Genomic DNA, 18,354 nt, shown 5'->3' with positions numbered 1-18,354 from the left:
TATACAAGCTTGGCAGAAATTTAAAACTTCTCTTTGAAGATTTTCTGAGCTGACGAGGTTACCAGAATCTTTTGTTTACTTCTGACACACAGAGACATTGTGCAACATTTCATTGTGTTCACCAAAGCAAACAGGAGCTTGAGAGGGGGGGTGAGGAGGGTGGGAGGTGGGAGAGACAAGAACATATAAAGGGGAATTGCTTGTGTCCGTCTTGTGTTTTTATTCCACATTTTCCACGAGGCTCATGAATGCAGAATGCAGCGATTCTTCCTCGGCTGCTTGCTGGTCTGGTGCTGCTGCTGCGCCGGGGGGGTGCGCAGGGAGTACTACATCGGCATCACGGAGACCGAGTGGAGCTACGCGCCCCGCGATGCCGGCGCCGGCTCCGGACGGCTCCTCGCAGAGCACGAGTGAGTGCAACAGCTTACACTGAGTTAGTTTCACAGCGTCTGCTCTGGACACCAGCACCAGACTGAAAAGCTGGTGCAGCCACTGAAGTGAATCATGTTGGTGTCAGGGGATTTTTCTGTCAGACTTTTAAGAGAATTTTGGGTTTTGGGTTTTCTTGGTTGGTTGGGTTTTTGGTTGGTTGTTTTTTTGTTTGTTTTGGTTTGGGTTTTTTTGGTTGTTGTTTCCCCCCCACACCCTTTCCTGGCTTGCTTGAGAATTGAATTCCAACGGTCTGCTGATTAAAAGCATTGGAATATGCAGGGCTTTTGTGAATTTGTTGGAATGAAATATTTACTACATAGAGACTAGAAAAAGACCCTGAATGTCTAATGATGTTTAATTTTGAATGGCTAAGATACTGGTGCTGAAGAGAGAAGGCTTTTGCTGTTATAGTTTAAGTGGAGAAGTTTGACAAATGTAAACGTTTCCTGCTGGATACAGGTTCCTGTTCAGGTGTCCTTTGGCAGTTCTCATGAGTCCTGCGGCCCCTGCGCCCCCAAGGGCCCGTGGCTGGTGACAGGGCCAGGAGGGTCCTGTGGTCCCTGCGCCCCCAAGGGCCCGTGGCTGGTGACAGGGCCAGGAGGGTCCTGCGGCCCCTGCGCCCCCAAGGGCCCGTGGCTGGTGACAGGGCCAGGAGGGTCCTGCAGTCCGAGCGATGCGGGGGGATACATATGGTGAGGAGGAGGGGAGCACCCTGAAGATATGAATAATCAGTAAAGAAAACTTGAATATAAAAGGTATCAGATAAAGATCTGAGAGGGAAAAATATGCTCCCTCTGTTTTTTTCAGTGCCTTTAAAAGAACGTAAGACTATACCAAGATAAAAACAACGAATAGAGAAAACAAACATACCATTCTCATTAGTCTGTAGCTGAGGGATTGGAAGATTTCCCGTGGCTTGTTTTCTCTAGTGAGAGTCAGCACTATCTGGGCCACAACCTGCCCTTTGTCCGGCACGAGGGGAGCGCTGGATTCCGTCCCGGTGCGAGCAGCGGGGCTGGGCACCCGGGGCTGGGCACCCGGGGCTGGGCACCCGGGGCTGGGCGCCGGGGCTCTGGGCGCCGGGGCTCTGGGCGCCGGGGCTCTGGGTGCCGGGGCTGGGCGCCAGGGCTCTGGGCGCCGGGGCTCTGGGCGCCGGGGCTGGGCGCCGGGGCTCTGGGCGCGCCGGAGGCGCTGTCTGCAGCGGCAGAGCCGCGGGGCCAGACCCGCGGCCACCGCTGTTCGCTGCCCGTGTCGCTGCTCTGCTCGGTGACGGCTGCAGCGTGCTGAATTAATCCGTTTTTCAGCGCTTGTGTGCCTGCGATGGTCGGGCCCCTTTTAACATACGTTTCATTTTCAGCTTCTCTGGTTCCTCCTCTCCTGAACCCTTGAGCTGCGAGGCTGTGCTTGTACAGGGACCGGTATTTATAGAGGCAGGGGAGAGCGCGGTGTATCCGCTAAAAGGAATAATCTACGATTAAGTGGTAGCTGTTCGAACAGTCTGAGAAGAGCCGTAACTTGTTTGATTTAGTTTGTGACTAAAAAGCTTCATGCACTCAGACTTCCAGTAGCTGAGCATTTGCAACTAAATTTATGCTCTCCAAGTTTCATGGAGCTCTGAATTGGCATTTTAATTACACTTCTGTGCTTGCCAAGATACAGACAATTCCTTCCCCACATGCTCAAACAATGCTCAGCCTTGTGGGAAACACTTTGCATTTTTGGGCAGTATTAACGTGCTTCACAGTGTGACGGGCTGGGATTGTGAAACCAAGATGAGAGAGCGGCGGCGGCTGCGCTGGGCGGCGCTGCCGCGCTGGAGCCGCTTCTCCCGCCGCCCGGCCCCCCGCCGGGCACAGAACCTGCCGCGCTGCGGCGGCACTGGGGCGACAGCAGGAGCGCTGTGAGCGACCGGCGCCGCCGTTTCTCTTGCTGTTGTGGCTGGAAATACCATCTCCAGCAGGCTCAGTTTAACTCGTGGCTTAGGCTGTTTCCTCACTAACCAAGCTCTCATTTTTAGTACAATCAATTTTAATGTCATTAATAATGCTGGCATGTAACCTGTTTGTGTATTCTTGCGCTGAATGTGTAAAAGTGAGCCTTTGTTAGAGTAAATCCATATCCAGCTCCGAGGCTGTGACTCGTGCTCACCCGCGGCTGGTGAGCGAGCCGAGCGCCCGGTCCCCTCGGTTCAGCGCTCCGCACCTGCCCCTTTCCTGCACACGCTGCACTCTAGTAGCACCGTTTAGTTCTGCTCGTGTCCAGACATGGACGTGCTTTACAGCGAACAGTCTGCTCCTCGTTGCACCCGAGCAAGGGCTGTGCAGTCAGCGTAACAGTGCGATGGTGGAGATCACGATTCTATAACAGGCTGTGGAAAATTATACAGCAGTGTAAGCATGAAGGTACAAAAGTTTTGAGCAATTAAACTATTGTTTGCCTTGTCCACATGGTCTCTTGTTTGTCTGAAATTGTATCAATACCCTTATTTTCAGTCTGCAAAACAGGTAGAAAAAAATCAGGTTGGTGCATAATACTTAATCTCTCTGTGGGAGCCTAAATCTTTATGATAAGAGACGTATTTGCTACTAAACACAGGTGTAGTTGCGCGCAGTGCTATGGAGGCCTGGCCTTCGTTTGGGACCCTGCTAATTAAGGCCATTTGAACAAAAATGGGGTGGCTGACACTGCAGGCGTGTTTCCGTGTTCTTCCAGGCAGGCCGGAGTCTTTCTCCAGAGGGGACCGCGCAGGATCGGCAGCACGTACAAGAAGGCCGTCTACACGCAGTACGCCAACCAGCTGTACGACGTGGCGCTTGACAAGCCTTCCTGGCTGGGGTTTTTAGGCCCTATCATCAAGGGAGAAGTTGGAGATTCCATTATTATTCACTTGAAAAACTTTGCTTCCAGAAACTACACACTGCATCCACATGGTGTAACATACACGAAGGAAAATGAAGGTAAACTTGACTCCGTTCTGTGCCAGAATAGATCAAAAGTTAGTAATTCCTCCAAGTGTAAGCGATATTCTCTAACCAAAGAGAGGACCAGTCAAGCGAATTATTTGGAACATGCTGCAGTCCATTTTAAACAGGACCGAGGAAGTTTGATAAGTTTTTCAAGAGCAAAAAGTGAAATTCATAAAGAAGGCATTTTAGGTCAACATTTCACCTGAAATTAGAGTATATTTCACCTGAAATAAGTATGTAAAGGCATATATAAGAGACGCGGGTGTTGAGGATATCTAAAGGAAAAATTGATGCTGTTGTGAAAAAGATGTTGTTAACTGGGATAACTTACAGTTCCAGATCATTAACACTAAATTTGTGTATATTCTAGATAAGATACACAGACATTTCTTAAAATGGAGAAACAGCTGCTGCTCAGTAATCAATGAGTGCGGTAGGAGCCTGGCAGCCCTCAGTGCTCCTCAGTAATCAATGAGTGCGGTAGGAGCCTGGCAGCCCTCAGTGCTGCTCAGTAATCAATGAGTGCGGTAGGAGCCTGGCAGCCCTCAGTGCTGCTCAGTAATCAATGAGTGCGGTAGGAGCCTGGCAGCCCTCAGTGCTGCTCAGTAATCAATGAGTGCGGTAGGAGCCTGGCAGCCCTCAGTGCTGCTCAGTAATCAATGAGTGCGGTAGGAGCCTGGCAGCCCTCAGTGCGCCGTGGGGGTGCCGCTGGCGTTCGTGGCATTTCCGGTGCAGCCGCTGGACCCGCCACACGCGGTGACGTGGAACCTTGTGCCCTGGCTGGCGCCGGCGTGGGGCTGCCGAAAGGTTTATCAGTGGACCTTAAAAACAGGCTGAGAGTTGCTGAGAATACGATGTTGTCTCAAAAGCAGTCTTTAAACATGTTTCATTAGAATGTATGAAGTATCAGCCTTACTTCTAATATTTCATGAAGTTTTTCATTACAACTAATATGTGGCTTGATATAGACACATTGTGTGGGAGCGGAATAGCGTGTTATGTAGCAGTTCTTGCACTTTTTGGAACAATTGTTGTTTGTTTGTTTTCTGTTGCTTTCATTCCAGTAACACCTATATTCCTTGAGGACATGTGCAATATTTTAGAACCGTTTCCGAGATTAATATTTAACAAGTGCTATACAAATATTGGAATTGTTGTCTTTTTATCAGAAGTACATAGTGCTCTCCTAATAAATTAAGGAATAAATTTAATGTGCCACTAGTGGAAGCACTCCCATGGAATTCAAAGGCAAACGAAGGGGCTCCTAAGGAGAAGGAAATCACTTGATTTTCAGTGTGTTTTTTCCCGTATTCGGCCGGAGAAGCCGGGCCGGCGCCAGCCGGGCCCCGCGCTGCTCACAGTGGCCGTGTGGCTTCCCCAGGTGCTCTGTACCCCGACGGCACCGGGGGGTTGCAGAAGAGCGACGATGCCGTGGAGCCCGGAGGCCAGTTCACCTACAGGTGGGACGTGACGGAGGACCAGGGCCCCGCGGAGGGCGACGCCGACTGCGTGACCAGGGCCTACCACTCCCACATCGACGCGCCCAGAGATGTTGCCTCCGGGCTTGTCGGGCCTTTAATCATTTGCAGGAAAGGTAAACTGTAAATAAATGCACGTGCAAGGTGACTGCTAATGGCTGTTCATAAATTTCAGTGAAATAATTTACTGGAAGAGGAGAAGGTTACGGTTAATTTTGAAATAGCAGCTTTTTGTTTTCTCAACTAGCTGCCGTTCGATAGTATAGGAAATAGTTTGATTTTGGGTGTGACAGTGAATATAATTTGCAGAATGCCGTGTCCAGAAGTCCACGTGGGTGAGATGTGTTCGTGCTAGTAGTTTATGGAAATACCGGTATGAGAAAGAGATCTACTGAAATCTTATCACATGCAATATTTACTATTAGTAATATTACAGCAACTAGCAAAACCAATGTTTGTTTTCTGAGCATGTCTGTAAGTTTATGTGTACACTTAAGAAAGGTGGCAAAATATGAAGTATACAGTGATGACCCCTACTGATACTGCACTTAAACCTGCTGAACGGTGGCACTTGCCAAAGACTCTAAATACACTGCTTTCTTTTTCAGATACAATGAATATGGACAGTGACAAACACTTTGATGCTGAATTTATCCTCATGTTTTCTGTGGTGGATGAAAATCTCAGTTGGTATCTGGAGGATAATATCAGGACATACTGCTCTGAGCCTTCCAAAGTTGACAAAGATGATGAGGACTTCCAGGAAAGCAACAAAATGCACTGTGAGAGAACGTTACATTAACGTTGCTTGTCCGTGGTATGGTGAAGTAGTATTTTAATGTGTTATCTCTTTTAAAGATGAACTGTAGGGTTTTTGTTTGTTTTTTAAGTGAGGCTTTTTCTTGGAAGGTTAAAAAGATCCTTTTAAGCAAAACAAAACAAAAAGGTGATGGCAAGTGTTGTACAGTCAAACCTTTGGAGTTCCGATATAAAATTCTTAGGGGCCAAGAACATATTTGCCAGTGTAAGTTCCGAGGCTCTTTACACAGAGTTGTGTTACTCTGTTCTGTTTCTTAGTCCTGAACTCTGTACTACGTATCGCAGTCTAGAAAAAGTTTTTCCTGTTGGTGTCAACAAAGACGGTACCTTTGGCTCTAGCCTGGAAGCCAGAATCATAGCAGAGCTGCTGGTCGTGCGGGTGGTTGTGCGCATCAAGTGTGAGTGTGCGTCTGTGCCTTCCCAAGGCCGAGTTTTGCTTTGACCCTCTTTTTATCTTGAAGAACAGAGCAGTAGTTGTATGGCACCTGCTTTTGAAGAAAAGATCCTGAGGTCTGTGAAAGTAACTGTCATAAATAACATTTCTTTTAGCTATCAACGGGTACATGTATGGATACCTCCCGAACCTCACCATGTGTGTGGAAGATAAGGTGAAATGGCATCTTTTTGGCATGGGTAATGAAGCTGATGTCCATTCAGCCTACTTCCATGGACAGACCTTAATAGAAAGGCATCATCGAGTTGACACCATCAGCCTCTTCCCAGCCACATTTGTTGATGCCGTCATGACACCAAGGACTCCTGGAGAATGGCTGCTCAGCTGCCAAGTGAACGATCATATCCAAGGTACAGAGCAAATTCCAGTGGTCAGAATTTCTCTTTGGCTCGAGCTAACAGCTTACCGAGTCACCGCAGCAGCACTCCTGGCCTGGTTATATCCCACATGACATTCTCCTCTTGGTAACAAAACTCTCAAAGTAATTGAAATGCCTAGAAGTGTATTAGAAGGGTTTGAGCATGTAGGGGATTCTTGTCTGTAATGGAGATTGTTGTTGGTTGGCAGCAATTGGCACAGCTGCATTTTTGCAAACCTCAACTTTAGACAAACATTTGCATGATGTTTGTTTCCTACTGAAGGTAATTAGTCACAGCTTTCCGTTTGCCAACATTTCCCGTTTGGGCAAGGGGCGCAGGACGGGCAGGGTGACCAGCCAAGAGGCAGAGGTGATCTGTGTTTCTCTTCCCTGTATCTTCCTGTATTTCCAGTGTTTGTTAACGGTATGATGTACTTAGAAGCTAATTCCATGCTTTTCCACGACTGATATACCACTTTTCCGTGATCTATATCACTGCAACTGAGTTAGAGAAGTAATTTGTCACACAAATGGGAAGGAACACAGAGCTCAAAATCATTCTTCAAGATTTGAAAATTCTGATAAAAAAGGGGCACATTTAACCTACAGATTCAACTACATAGAGGTTACAAGCCTCAAAATAGCTATCGCATCAGGCAACATCCTGATGTGGCTGAAGCGCTCTGGGCAAGATTTAAGTCCTACAAACTGGCCCCATCCATAGCTGTAAGAAGGGCTCTCCTGGGGACAGCGCTGGCACCTCCAGCAGGCAGGTTTGCTGAGGGGCCTTTCCCCGGCACGCTGGGCCGCGGATGGGACGAGAGGAGCCGGCGGGTCTGGGACACCGGGACCCGCGGCCCCACCCGCCCCGGAGCCCCGGGGCAGCCGCGGGGGCGCAGGGCCACGTCAGCTCACATCTGCCCGCCCGCAGCGCCGCACGTGCTCCGGGGCCTCGTTCAGCCGCCGCGCGCTGCGTCCCGGCGTTTCCTCACGCGTGCTGTGCCATGCGCCGGCGCAGCGCGGTTCTCCAGCGCAGAGAGGAGCTATTGTAGGCAGGGGAAGAGAAAACAAAGCGCTGTTCCTTCTCCCTGGTTTTCTCTGCCTCCTCATTTTTTCCAGGTGGCATGCAGGCCCTTTTTAAAGTAAAGGACTGTAGGAAATCCACAACAGTTCACAGTGAGAGTACAAGGGTAAGACAGTACTTCATTGCTGCGGAAGAGGTCATCTGGAATTATGGCCCATCTGCAATGAACCGCTTTACAGGACAAGAATTGATCGCTGACAGGTAAATGCTTCTGATTAGAGAAGTTTTACATTCCAAGCAGAATTTGTATAAACATGCTATATAAGGTAAGCCGTATGGTAGATCTGACTTACAAACAGAATTTCTCATTATCCTCACTATTCTCATTATTCTCATTAATGCCAGCATGAATATCAGACCTAATCAGGTCTTTTTTTTTTCCTTGCAGTCTTACTATAGATTTTGCTATAACATTAGTGATTTCACTGGGATGGAGATGAATTGTAATATCTTATGTAGGCAATGACCTCTGCTGATTCAAGGTGGTTTATTATTCTGGGTTAGAGAACAAAGCCAGGAATTCACAATCATCTCCTTAGCTGATGAAAGCCACGCTAACAGCATCTCAGCTGGCGGACGACTTGCAGGAGGTGGCTTCGCCCTTTGCTCTGCATTTAGATGTTTACGATCTGGATCAATCCGCTGCGTACGTTGATTCCTCAGATTTTTAATCTGTGATTTACAAACTGTTTACCTGCTCCACAAGGGACGGGGCACAATTCATTGTTTGAATATAGTGCTTGTAAAAACCTGAAAGGTCTTTTTTTGAAGGGTAAACGTGTAGACTAAAACGTGTGGACTAAATATTCTTCACTTTTTATTAGAAGTTACATACTCTTGATGGTTTTATCTACTGTTGTTGAATTATTTCTAACTTTTATTAAAAGAGTAAAGTTTAGGTTACACCATGTTGACTAGAAATGGTTGTTGATGAGTCTCTGAGCTTGCTGTCTTTATAAAGACGACACAGCAGTGTCATTTTTCTTAAAGAGCAGTTAGTGAGGGATGGTGGATTCCTGCACATCCTTAGGCGGGGCTGCACGTGCGTGTGTGGCCAGGGGACTGGAAGGAGACCCAGAGACCGGCTCAGGCTGCCGTAGCTCAGCAGATAGGGTCGAGGTCCTGACTGAGTTTGTAAAGCTGAGTGTTGTGACTCGGACTGTTTGTATCTGTTGTAACTTTTTCTACACAGTGAATCTCGCGTATTTTTTGAACAAAGTGAGATGAGAATTGGTGGCTCTTATAAAAAAGCCGTTTACAAAGAATACACAGACGGTTCTTTCACTGAACATAAAAAAAGACTCGCAGAGGAAGCACATCTTGGACTCTTAGGTAAGTTATCTAAAATTATTTCACGTGAAAGGTTTATGAGAATAGATTTTCACCGCAGTCCCTTCTCGCTCCAAGGGAGGGCCCTCGGCCCCCCTGCCTACCGCAGGCGCTGCTGCGGAGCCTCCTCCGCGGGACACCGAGGGTGCAGGAGCTCCGGAGGCAATGCTGTGGTGGTCCCCAGCTTGCCTGGTGGAGTACTACACCGTGGTCACCAAAGGTCAGGCTCTGAATTCCAAGGCCAGGCTCTAGGTCTAGCCCTGTTGATAACCTGGCTGCTTCTGGCATGGCCCCGGACTGAGTCTGAGGTTGGCGCTGATCTCTGTAGATCCCTTTCCAAAGAGAAGAACTGTTCTGCGTGTCACTGGGCCTCCATGAGGACCTGGGACTGGTGGTTCAGGCCGTGTGCCAGGGACCTGGTCCGCGGCCACAGCGGCCCAGGGGCAGCTCCCCGTGCAGTCAGCCATTGATGGCGGTAAGCCCGTGGTGATCTGTGCATCGCCTCGTGGAAACATCTCACAAGTAGACCATGTGCTCCTTTCTAGGACCTGTTATCAAGGCTGAAGTGGGCGAGAGCATCAGGGTGACCTTCCGAAACAATGCCAGCCGCCCGTTTAGCATCCAGCCCCATGGCTTGAGTTACCGCAAGAGCGACGAGGGGGCATCGTACAGCTTCTCCTCCAGAGGTGGGCCATGGACGGCGAGAGAACAGGCTGTTGTTGCATTAAAGGTGATAAAATAAAGGATGTTCATTAGGCAGAATCCCTAATGTTGATTTCTTTAATAGGTACTGACTCTCCAGCCTCTCATGTGAGCCCTGGTGCTACATTTACATATGAGTGGAACGTGCCAGAAGATGTGGGCCCCACAGACCAGGATCCAGACTGTTTAACGTGGCTGTACTACTCAGCTGTGGATGCGGTCAGAGACACCAGCTCTGGCCTCGTGGGGCCTCTCCTGGTGTGCAGGAAGGGAGCTCTGCTCCCGTCGGGGAAGCAGGTCAGTCGGAGGGCAGAGCGGAGCCGTTCGCGTGGTGTGGCTCAATCTGCTGCTTCCTCCTGGATGGCGCCCTCAGGGCGGCCGCACCGACAGCCGCCCGGGCACCATCCCCTCCCTCTCCACGCTGCGGTCTCACCTGCGTGCTGAGGGGGACGCAGAAAATGAAGAAGGTGGCCTTGAGTCTTGTTTGGGGTTTTTTTGGTTGTTTGGTTTGGTTTGGTTTTTTGGTTTGGTTTGGTTTCGTTGTTTTTTTGTTTTGGTTTGGTTTTTGGGTTTTGTTTTGGTTATTTTTTGTTCTTGTTTTTTTAAATAGCAAAATCAGCCTGGCTCCAGATAGACGCCGTGCTGCCGAACCGCCTCCGCAGCGAGCGGCACTGGCGCTCGGGTCTGGGCATGAGAGGCGCTAGAGTGTAGACACTTAAAGACCAAAATACACGTTCATTTCTGGAGGTGGTTCCTGCTGGTAGCAGCAGCTTTAGCAGCCGGTATCTGGTCACCAGGTACAGCGATTAGAGAGCTCTGAGATTGTCAGAATGACTTTGTGAATTATCCTTGTAAATTATTATGCGCACAGAATTTTTTCATTACATTTTCTGTTCACTGGTTTCTGTTTTACTTTGTGCCATTTCTTCTCAACAGAAAAATGTGAATACGGAGTTTTTTCTGCTTGCCACAGTATTTGATGAGAACCTGAGCTGGTACTTGGATGACAATATTTTGATGTTTACATTAAATCCTACTAAAATTGACAAAGATGATGAGGACTTCCAGGAGTCTAACAAAATGCACTGTAAGAAAACTATTATTAGTTACCCAAATTTTCATTTTTACCGCAAGGTTTTTACGTATGTTTCTACATACGTAGTCGTGCAAATAAGCCCCGATCTTTACAGGTTTGCTCGCGCTCGCTCCTGAGCGGTGCCCTCGGGGCCTCCGCGCTGCTCGCGGAGCCTCGGAGCCTCGGCACAGGGCGCTCGGAGGTGCCGGGGCCCAGGCTCTGGCGGTTTTGCACAGGAGTATCTGGACAGGATTGCAGCTCAGACCTGGGGCACTTCAGGTTGTCTCCCCTGCGCGGCCAGAGGATCTCGCAGGGTGTAAAGCGGGATGCTCGGTGCGTCCTGCGTACGGGATGGGTGTAAAGCAGTGGAACATCCGCTTGGTCAAGTGAGCTGCCTGTGCTTTAGACGTTGAAAAGGAGAACAGTTGGAAGTTGTTTTTAAACATGGTTTTTAAAAGTTGTTTTGCCTGACTTGATTCTCTAGTTTTGCTGATGTAACAAAGTCTTATTGATACTTCTGTCAGTCTAAGGCATCACATTACATCCGAAGTATGTATTACTTAATCTGTATTGCAGAATTAGGTAATGTGTTAATCAAGGCGGGTTTTGCTTCCTCGAATTTTCTACAGCTATTAATGGTTACATGTACGGAAACCAGCCCGGCCTCAGGATGTGTAAAGGAAGCGTGGTTTCCTGGCATTTGATGGGCTTGGGCTCAGAAGTTGATGTCCATGGGATATACTTTTCAGAAAACACGTTCACAGCCAGAGGCACGAGAAGGGATACAGCAAACCTGTTTCCACATACGTTTCTTACAGCCATTATGAAGCCTGATTCTGAAGGTAAATGTCTTCTTTAAAAATCCCGTTACTAGTTTAGAAACTGTTTACCTGTGAACATCTTGTGCTTAGAGACAAGCTTTAAATACCTGACATTTTGATCCTTTGGGTGCTAAAACTGCGAACAGCTGTGTTTGAAGGGCAGCAGGCTTGTGTTGCTAGGATGTAAGCTCTTAATGCTAAAGCCTTGATTTTTCTAGCTTCTATGTATGCTGAATTTTATTACTACAAGTAATTGGATCTTGTATGAGCAACAGCCTGTGTCTCAGTCTCTAAACACTAAATCAACATAGGTAATACAATCTCAATATCTACTACTGATTTCTGTCCTCAAGTGGGTTTCTTGTATGATCTCTAGGAGTTTTTGAAGTGTCCTGCCTGACCACGGATCACTACACGGGGGGCATGAAGCAGAACTACAGAGTGAAGCAATGCCACTGGTGGAACGTGGATCTGTCTATGTACTTGCATGAAAAGACGTACTACATTGCTGCGGTGGAGGTGGAATGGGACTATTCTCCTAACAGGACATGGGAGTTTGAGCGGCATCAATACCACGAGGACAGGTACTTGGGGAAAAAAGCAAAGGAGGAGCAAAGGTCTCTGAACCTTTTCTTCCTCCAGGCATTTCTAGACACACCTCCCTTGCATATGTATTTTTGGGGCTCACTCGAATTCACGGTCCTTCTCCAGTACTGTTGCCGTGTAACCGTGAGCCAGGCAGCCTGATGTTCATAAAACGATCCAGTGTGAACCTGTGGGGCAGCCGCAGATTTTAACGAATCCTGGGCGGTGCGTGGCATTTATTATTTACTGATGTTGGTACAGTCCTTGCTATGGAAAGCTTAAAATGTTATTTAAGTTGTAGATACAATGACTATCTTGTCCTGATATTTGATTTCTTACAATATGTAACACGTCTTTGCCTCGTGTTTATCTGCACTCTGAGTTCTTTTCTACTCCTCTCGCTCAGTGTTCTCTCAAATACTATATAGACTTGGCCTATTTATATTGTTGGGGTTTTTTTAACCTCCAGGTTAAGAGAAACCTCCCAGCTTAACAAGAATGTTTTCATGTTGAAGAGAGCAGTGATCTGTGAGATTATTGTTTCTCTGCATTGGATTTTAGTTTGATGGTTAATTGACATACCTGCAAAAGATGTTTTAAAATACATGAAGAAATGTACGAGGTGGTTTTATATCTATTTTTCTTTCCTGCAGTCCTGGCAATCAATTTTTAAATAAAGAGGACAGGTTCATTGGCTCAAAATACAGAAAGGTGGTGTATCGTGAATACACCGATGGGACGTTCAGCACTCCCAAACACAGGGCGGAGGAGCAGCAGCACCTGGAAATTCAAGGTATAGTCATCGTGAAGTTCCGCTTTGAAACTCATAAAAATGCAGTGAAACACCACAAGAAGATACTTGAATATTTGAATAATACTGAGTATAGTTCTACCCACACAAAGTGCCTAAACCTGCATGGAATTGCTACAAGAAACAAGCCCTTCTGGTTTGCTGCCTGGTCACAGGTCAGTGTTTTCAAGGTCAGCATAAAACTGGGCAGCAACATCTAAACTGGGCTCAAAGGCACAGGAGCCGCTCACAGCATTTGAGGCTTGGGCCTCTCCTTAGATGCCCAACTTAAGCTACTTACGTTGAACATCATAGTGAATGACATTATCTATGAACAGTTTTTAGCTGAATTATAAGCCAGTGTTGCTGTAAAACCAAGTTGATCTTTCTTTTCAATCCAACAGGGCCACTGCTTATGTCAAATATTGGAGATAAAATTGTAATAGTTTTTAAGAACTTGGCATCAAGACCTTATTCCATACACGCCCATGGAGTGAAAACAGATAGTTCTGCTGTTGCCGTAACTAACCCAGGTACCAAAGCTTCCTTGCTCCGAACATCAAGCGTTCCGGTACGGCTTGCACGCTTTCATTTTAGAATAGCAGAAAAGACTTTGGTTTTGTTTCGTTGGTTGTTTTTACCTCAGGCTCGTAAATGTTTGATGCTGGTTATGACAAATCTTTCTACAATTAAAGGAGCCCTGCTGACTGTTGCTGGTACCCAGCCCGCGATAGCTCGGGTTTCTGACACAGCGTGGCTGCACCGGGCGTGAACACAAACAGATTTGGCTCCGTAGGGAGGGCACAGCTCATGCTGTTATTTCAGAAGATCTGCTGTGATCTTTACAAAAGAGACAATAGTTTTTATTAAGTACAGTAAACAGGACAGCGCAGCCACACACAAAAAGCATTGCCAGGAATAGTCAGGGATGTGCAGAGGGAAATACCAGTAAGCCAGCCGGGGCAGTGATTGGGAAGAGGAAGTTCAAGACAAATATGAGCTGTAAATGGAGACAACATGTTTCAGGATGACGTCTTATGGGTCAGCACACAGAAAACTTCTAAAATTCATTTATATTTATTTAATTCAGGTGAAACAAAAACATATGTCTGGAAAATCCCAGCGAGATCTGGTTCTGAGAGAGGAGACCCACCTTGTATCGCGTGGGCGTACCATTCGACGGTGGACATCGTGAAGGTACCTATCGATCGCAGCCTGAGGGTTTGTCCGTGACTCCAACAGATGCGCTCGCAGCAAAGGGAGGTGGGCTTGGAACTCTGCGTTCTCTGTCAGGCCATCACCCCATTACTGTACCTTTGAAATGAACCAAGCTCCAAATCCTAAAAGCTAAAAAGAATTTGGAAAAAAAACCTTAAGCAAGAAATTAAAGTGGAATAAATGTTTATTTCTAGCGAGACATGAAAAAGAAGCAGCTACTCCTCATGGTCCAGTGAACTGGATCCGTGGGCAGCGTGTAACAGCGAAGAAATAACCCTGTTTGTCTTACAGGGGCTACTTGTATTCCCAACTACTGACAGCTTGAAAGAGCGAGAGGATTCATGTCTGCAACTGAAAGTGCTTCTGCTTACTCACACTTTGTGATTATATGATTTCTCATTTGTAATTTCAGGACACTTACAGTGGATTAATAGGCACTCTCGTTGTCTGTCACAGACATTATTTGCCATCATTTCAGACTAAAAAGAAAGTTCAATTTGCTCTTCTTTTTATGGTTTTTGATGAAAATGAGTCATGGTACTTGGATGAAAACATTAAAACCTATTCTCCCAACCCACACCTTGTTGACAAAGAAGATGAGGAATTCCTTGAAAGTAATAAAATGCATGGTATGTTTCCCAATTTAGTTTCTGTAGCTCTGGAAACTCTAGTAAATGGTGTAGTTGAAAGTACTGCATGTAGATTTAACTTTCACATCCCCTCTGAATTGCCAGTTCCAGGGCAGAAGGCCTGAAAACATTCACTCAGACTATTTGAAAACACCGTTAGTGCCACTGAGTGGCTCAAAAAGAAGCAAACAAACCCCACCATTAAAAATGGTCCCACGTTGAAATTTTGCTGAAAGAATAAAGGTGAAATTTGAAATTTCTGTTTGCTGTCAGCCAGCAGCCGTGTTGGCGGAGCCGGAGCGCGGGGGCCTCCGGAGCAGGGCCCGGCCAGCGCCAGAGCCCTCCGAGCCGCCTCCGCCACGGCGACGGCAGAGAACCGGCCTGCTAACCGTCTTACTTTCTAGTTCAGTATGGAATATAATCAGACTCAATATGCTGGCCAATAGTTTTGGTTTTATATATCGTTCAAAGCTGGTACTTTTGCCTCACATTGGCTTCTAAGTCTTGTATTCTATTCAAGTTTAGAGAACAACAATACACGAAACCTTGTTTTATCCGTCTTGCTGTTTCCCTCTTTTTAGCCATCAACGGAAAGGTGTTTGGCAATCTCCGCGGGCTGACTATGCACGTTGGAGATCGGGTCAGCTGGTATTTGATGGGCATGGGCAACGAGATCGACATTCACACAGCGCATTTCCACGGCCACAGCTTCGACTACAAGGTAACGGGTCCTTTCCACTCCTTCCTCACCTGAGCAGAATGAGAGTTGGATCAAATACCAAGTACCGTAATCCCTGCTGAAAAGTCAGATGTTACAATATTAAGCAGGACTTGTAATTTGGCAGTAAAGTTTTTATGCCCCAAACCTGTATTTGATCAACACACAAGAGACACAGAATGTCTGCCGGTCAGCTCGCAAGTGGCTTTGACAGAGTAGCGGTGGATTTCCATGGCTGTGGGAAGACAAACGCTGCACTTTTCCCTCACTTCCACCTAGTTGCTAGTTTATTAATCTTTTAAGCATGAAGTGATGTACAAAGTGAGGCTCCTGTGGAAATGACGTACGGTAATGTCACTTCACTCAGCTGTGATTAACAGGTTTAGTGGGAATATGCACTAAAGGCAGCTGAAATTGCTTGGCAGTGCCACTCTGTGTAACCGTGGTTTTTGTCTGAAGCAAACAGGGGTTTACCGGGCAGACGTCTTTGATCTTTTCCCTGGGACATTTCAAACGGTGGCAATGACCCCGCGGAACCCCGGGACGTGGCTGCTGCACTGCCACGTCACCGACCACGTGCACGCCGGCATGGAGGCCACCTACACGGTGCTCCCGGAGGAAGGTAGGAGGGCTCGTCTGTCCTGGCCGCGGGCGCTGCGGCCGGCGAGCAGAACGGGGCTCGCGCACGGGCCGCGTGCTCGGAGCCGGTTCAGGCTCCCGCCCGCGTTCGCGGCGCGTTGTCCGCGCCCGGAGGCCGGGGTGCTGCAGAGCGCGGCCCCGGCGCCGCCGCTCGGGAGCAGGAGCGGCGCGAGCACTGCGTGTTAACGGGCTGTCGCTGCCGCTTCCCGCCAGTGAAACTCACATGACAGATCTTTATTCAAAAATAATTCTTCGTGAGACAGGGTCTTTCTGTACCCAAGACGTGCCAGTTCTGTCAGACTCTCATCTTCATTTCAAACAGAAAGAACAGCTGGTAAACAAAGCTGAAGTCATCCCTAACAGTTAAAGTACTGAAAAAATACAAATGTTTTCTTTCTAAAGGACACGCTTTAGCTTTACAGGCACTATTACTTTGCTTTAGCAATATCAACCTGGGAAAAAAATGAATCTTGAATGATTTTGAAAGTTCTTGTTTCTACAAAGTTAATGCTTTTAAAAGCAACACTTTACTGCGCTCAAAAGACAGAGCACAGTAGGTACACATTACAGGTAACTGACAGAACAGCAGAAACATGTCAACATGTGTGTATGTACAGGCAGGTAAACTATATAATGTGCACGTGTATCTGTACTAAAAGCACAGTCTGGAATGTTAAACACAATCTAGTTGTATTTTATAAACCATTCTGGTTTACAGAATACATTGTACCAGACTTGCACAGGTAAGAAAAACGTTGATATAAGAGTACACAGAAAGAGGTGCAGAAACAGCCTTGAACTGGTAGAAGCAGTATGTTGGACTTTTTCATAATCAGCCATCTAAAGTTCATGAAGATGTACCCTTCAGTGCATTTCAAAGCTGTTCTTAAATCTAACTCCCGATGTCTGAAAGGTCCTGGGACCTGTTGCTCTCATTTGGGACTCTGTCCATATGTTTAGACTGTTCCTTGATGAAACGTGTGTAACAAAAGCTGATTTCTCTCTTTCAGACAAATAGCCTCTGTTCCCAAGATGATTCAGCCGGTTCGAGTGTGAGGGTTCGGCAGCGACACCCGAGTGACGAGAGCGCCTTAGCGCAGGCTCCGGCACGGCCCGCGCTCACCGGAGCGCCAGCTCCCGGACAGTTCATCTCCACGTATGTTCTGGAAGATTTCACTTGATGCCCATGGCAAGAAAAGGGCCATAGACTAAGGCAGTTATGGACAGAACAGTTTATAAGTATCTTTTTCTCTAAATGGTATCTTTCAAGCTAAACACATTCTGGGTGATGCCTGATGCCTGTTGTTTACCTGCCGAGGGGCGTGGAAGAGCCACGTGAAATGTGCTTTCCTGGGGCTTTTGTTGGTTTTGTTTTTTGGTTGGTTGTGGGTTTGTTGTTTGTTTATGTTTCTTTTTTTAAGTTTGGAAATAACCCTGTGTAACAGCAACATTTGTTTAGGTGTGTGCTGTCAGATTGGAGATTTTATTAGTTATTGCTTTGAAAATAGGAATTTGGTTATCACTTTATCCATAGAATCACACAATACGCACACTGTCATATAATTGAATGGCTAACAAAACAGTTCCATTATTTCTGTTTAATAATTTTATCCTGTAGCATCTTTCAGGATAATAAATGTGGAAGATGCAGTGGCTGAGGGGTCATGGCTGCACAAGAGGTTTTTGTTTTTCTGGTATGAAAACAATGACAAGACAGACACGGCCGTGCTGGAACGAGCCTGTTGGGATTCAGAGGGCGAAGGGCAGGGTTTGGGTCGCGCTGTACTGGGAGCTGTGCTGCGGTGACTGAAACAACCGCAGCGGAGCCGCTGTGCGGCTCGTTACGCGGCGCAGGCCGGGGCAGCTCAGCGGCTCGGGATCAGCGCGACTACGCGCTCGGGGAGGAAGGCGGCGGGAGCCGTGTCGCTCGGCCGCCCGCTGCGCTTCGCAGCCCGAGGCCACGTCAGACCCGCGTCAAATGATGCACGAGACGGGCAACGCAAAACATTCGCGTCTCCAGCTACCAGAGCCAGGGAAGTGGCTTCTCTGCAACAAGCCTGAATTGCTTTTGCTTTTCTTAAGGCAAAAGTTTCTACTGAAACCAGCGTAATTCCTACCAGTGAATGAGAGAGTTGATTTTGGCCATAGCAGGCATGCTGCATAAATAAGTTAAACTACTTTTTCCTTTCTTTTAAATATATTTCATTTGTAATGTAGATGATCTCTTCTGACTCTTCTGACTATTGAAGTAACAGGA

The 18,354-nt window shown here is 47.3% G+C and overlaps 1 protein-coding gene across 3 annotated transcripts; it reads left to right on the top strand.

The window, feature by feature from the left end:
• The first annotated feature begins 196 nt into the window (after positions 1-196).
• Positions 197-18,351, top strand: CP (ceruloplasmin). Of its 3 annotated transcripts, none has more exons than XR_014184347.1 (19): positions 197-410; positions 3,145-3,389; positions 4,780-4,992; positions 5,485-5,658; positions 6,245-6,499; positions 7,627-7,792; positions 8,784-8,923; positions 9,466-9,606; positions 9,708-9,919; positions 10,559-10,709; positions 11,327-11,539; positions 11,895-12,102; positions 12,757-12,896; positions 13,298-13,426; positions 13,984-14,090; positions 14,524-14,740; positions 15,322-15,461; positions 15,925-16,080; positions 17,108-17,247. XR_014184347.1 is itself a non-coding variant. In XM_082055813.1 (19 exons), the coding sequence occupies exons 1-19, from the start codon at positions 256-258 to the stop codon at positions 17,113-17,115; spliced, it is 3,177 nt and encodes a 1,058-aa protein (XP_081911939.1). In that variant the 5' UTR covers positions 197-255; the 3' UTR covers positions 17,116-17,247. The 3 variants fall into 3 exon arrangements, 2 of the variants coding, with proteins under 2 accessions (XP_081911939.1, XP_081911940.1); XM_082055813.1 differs by having other exon boundaries at positions 15,918-16,080; XM_082055814.1 differs by lacking the exon at positions 15,925-16,080 and having other exon boundaries at positions 17,108-18,351.
• Positions 18,352-18,354: the final 3 nt, after the last annotated feature.

This window comes from Streptopelia decaocto (assembly GCF_964273445.1).
Source record: "Streptopelia decaocto genome assembly, chromosome: 6".
NCBI classification, from domain to species: Eukaryota; Metazoa; Chordata; class Aves; order Columbiformes; family Columbidae; genus Streptopelia; species Streptopelia decaocto.
The sequence above is the reverse complement of the archived record's forward strand: the minus strand, read 5'-3'. Positions and strand labels throughout refer to the sequence as shown.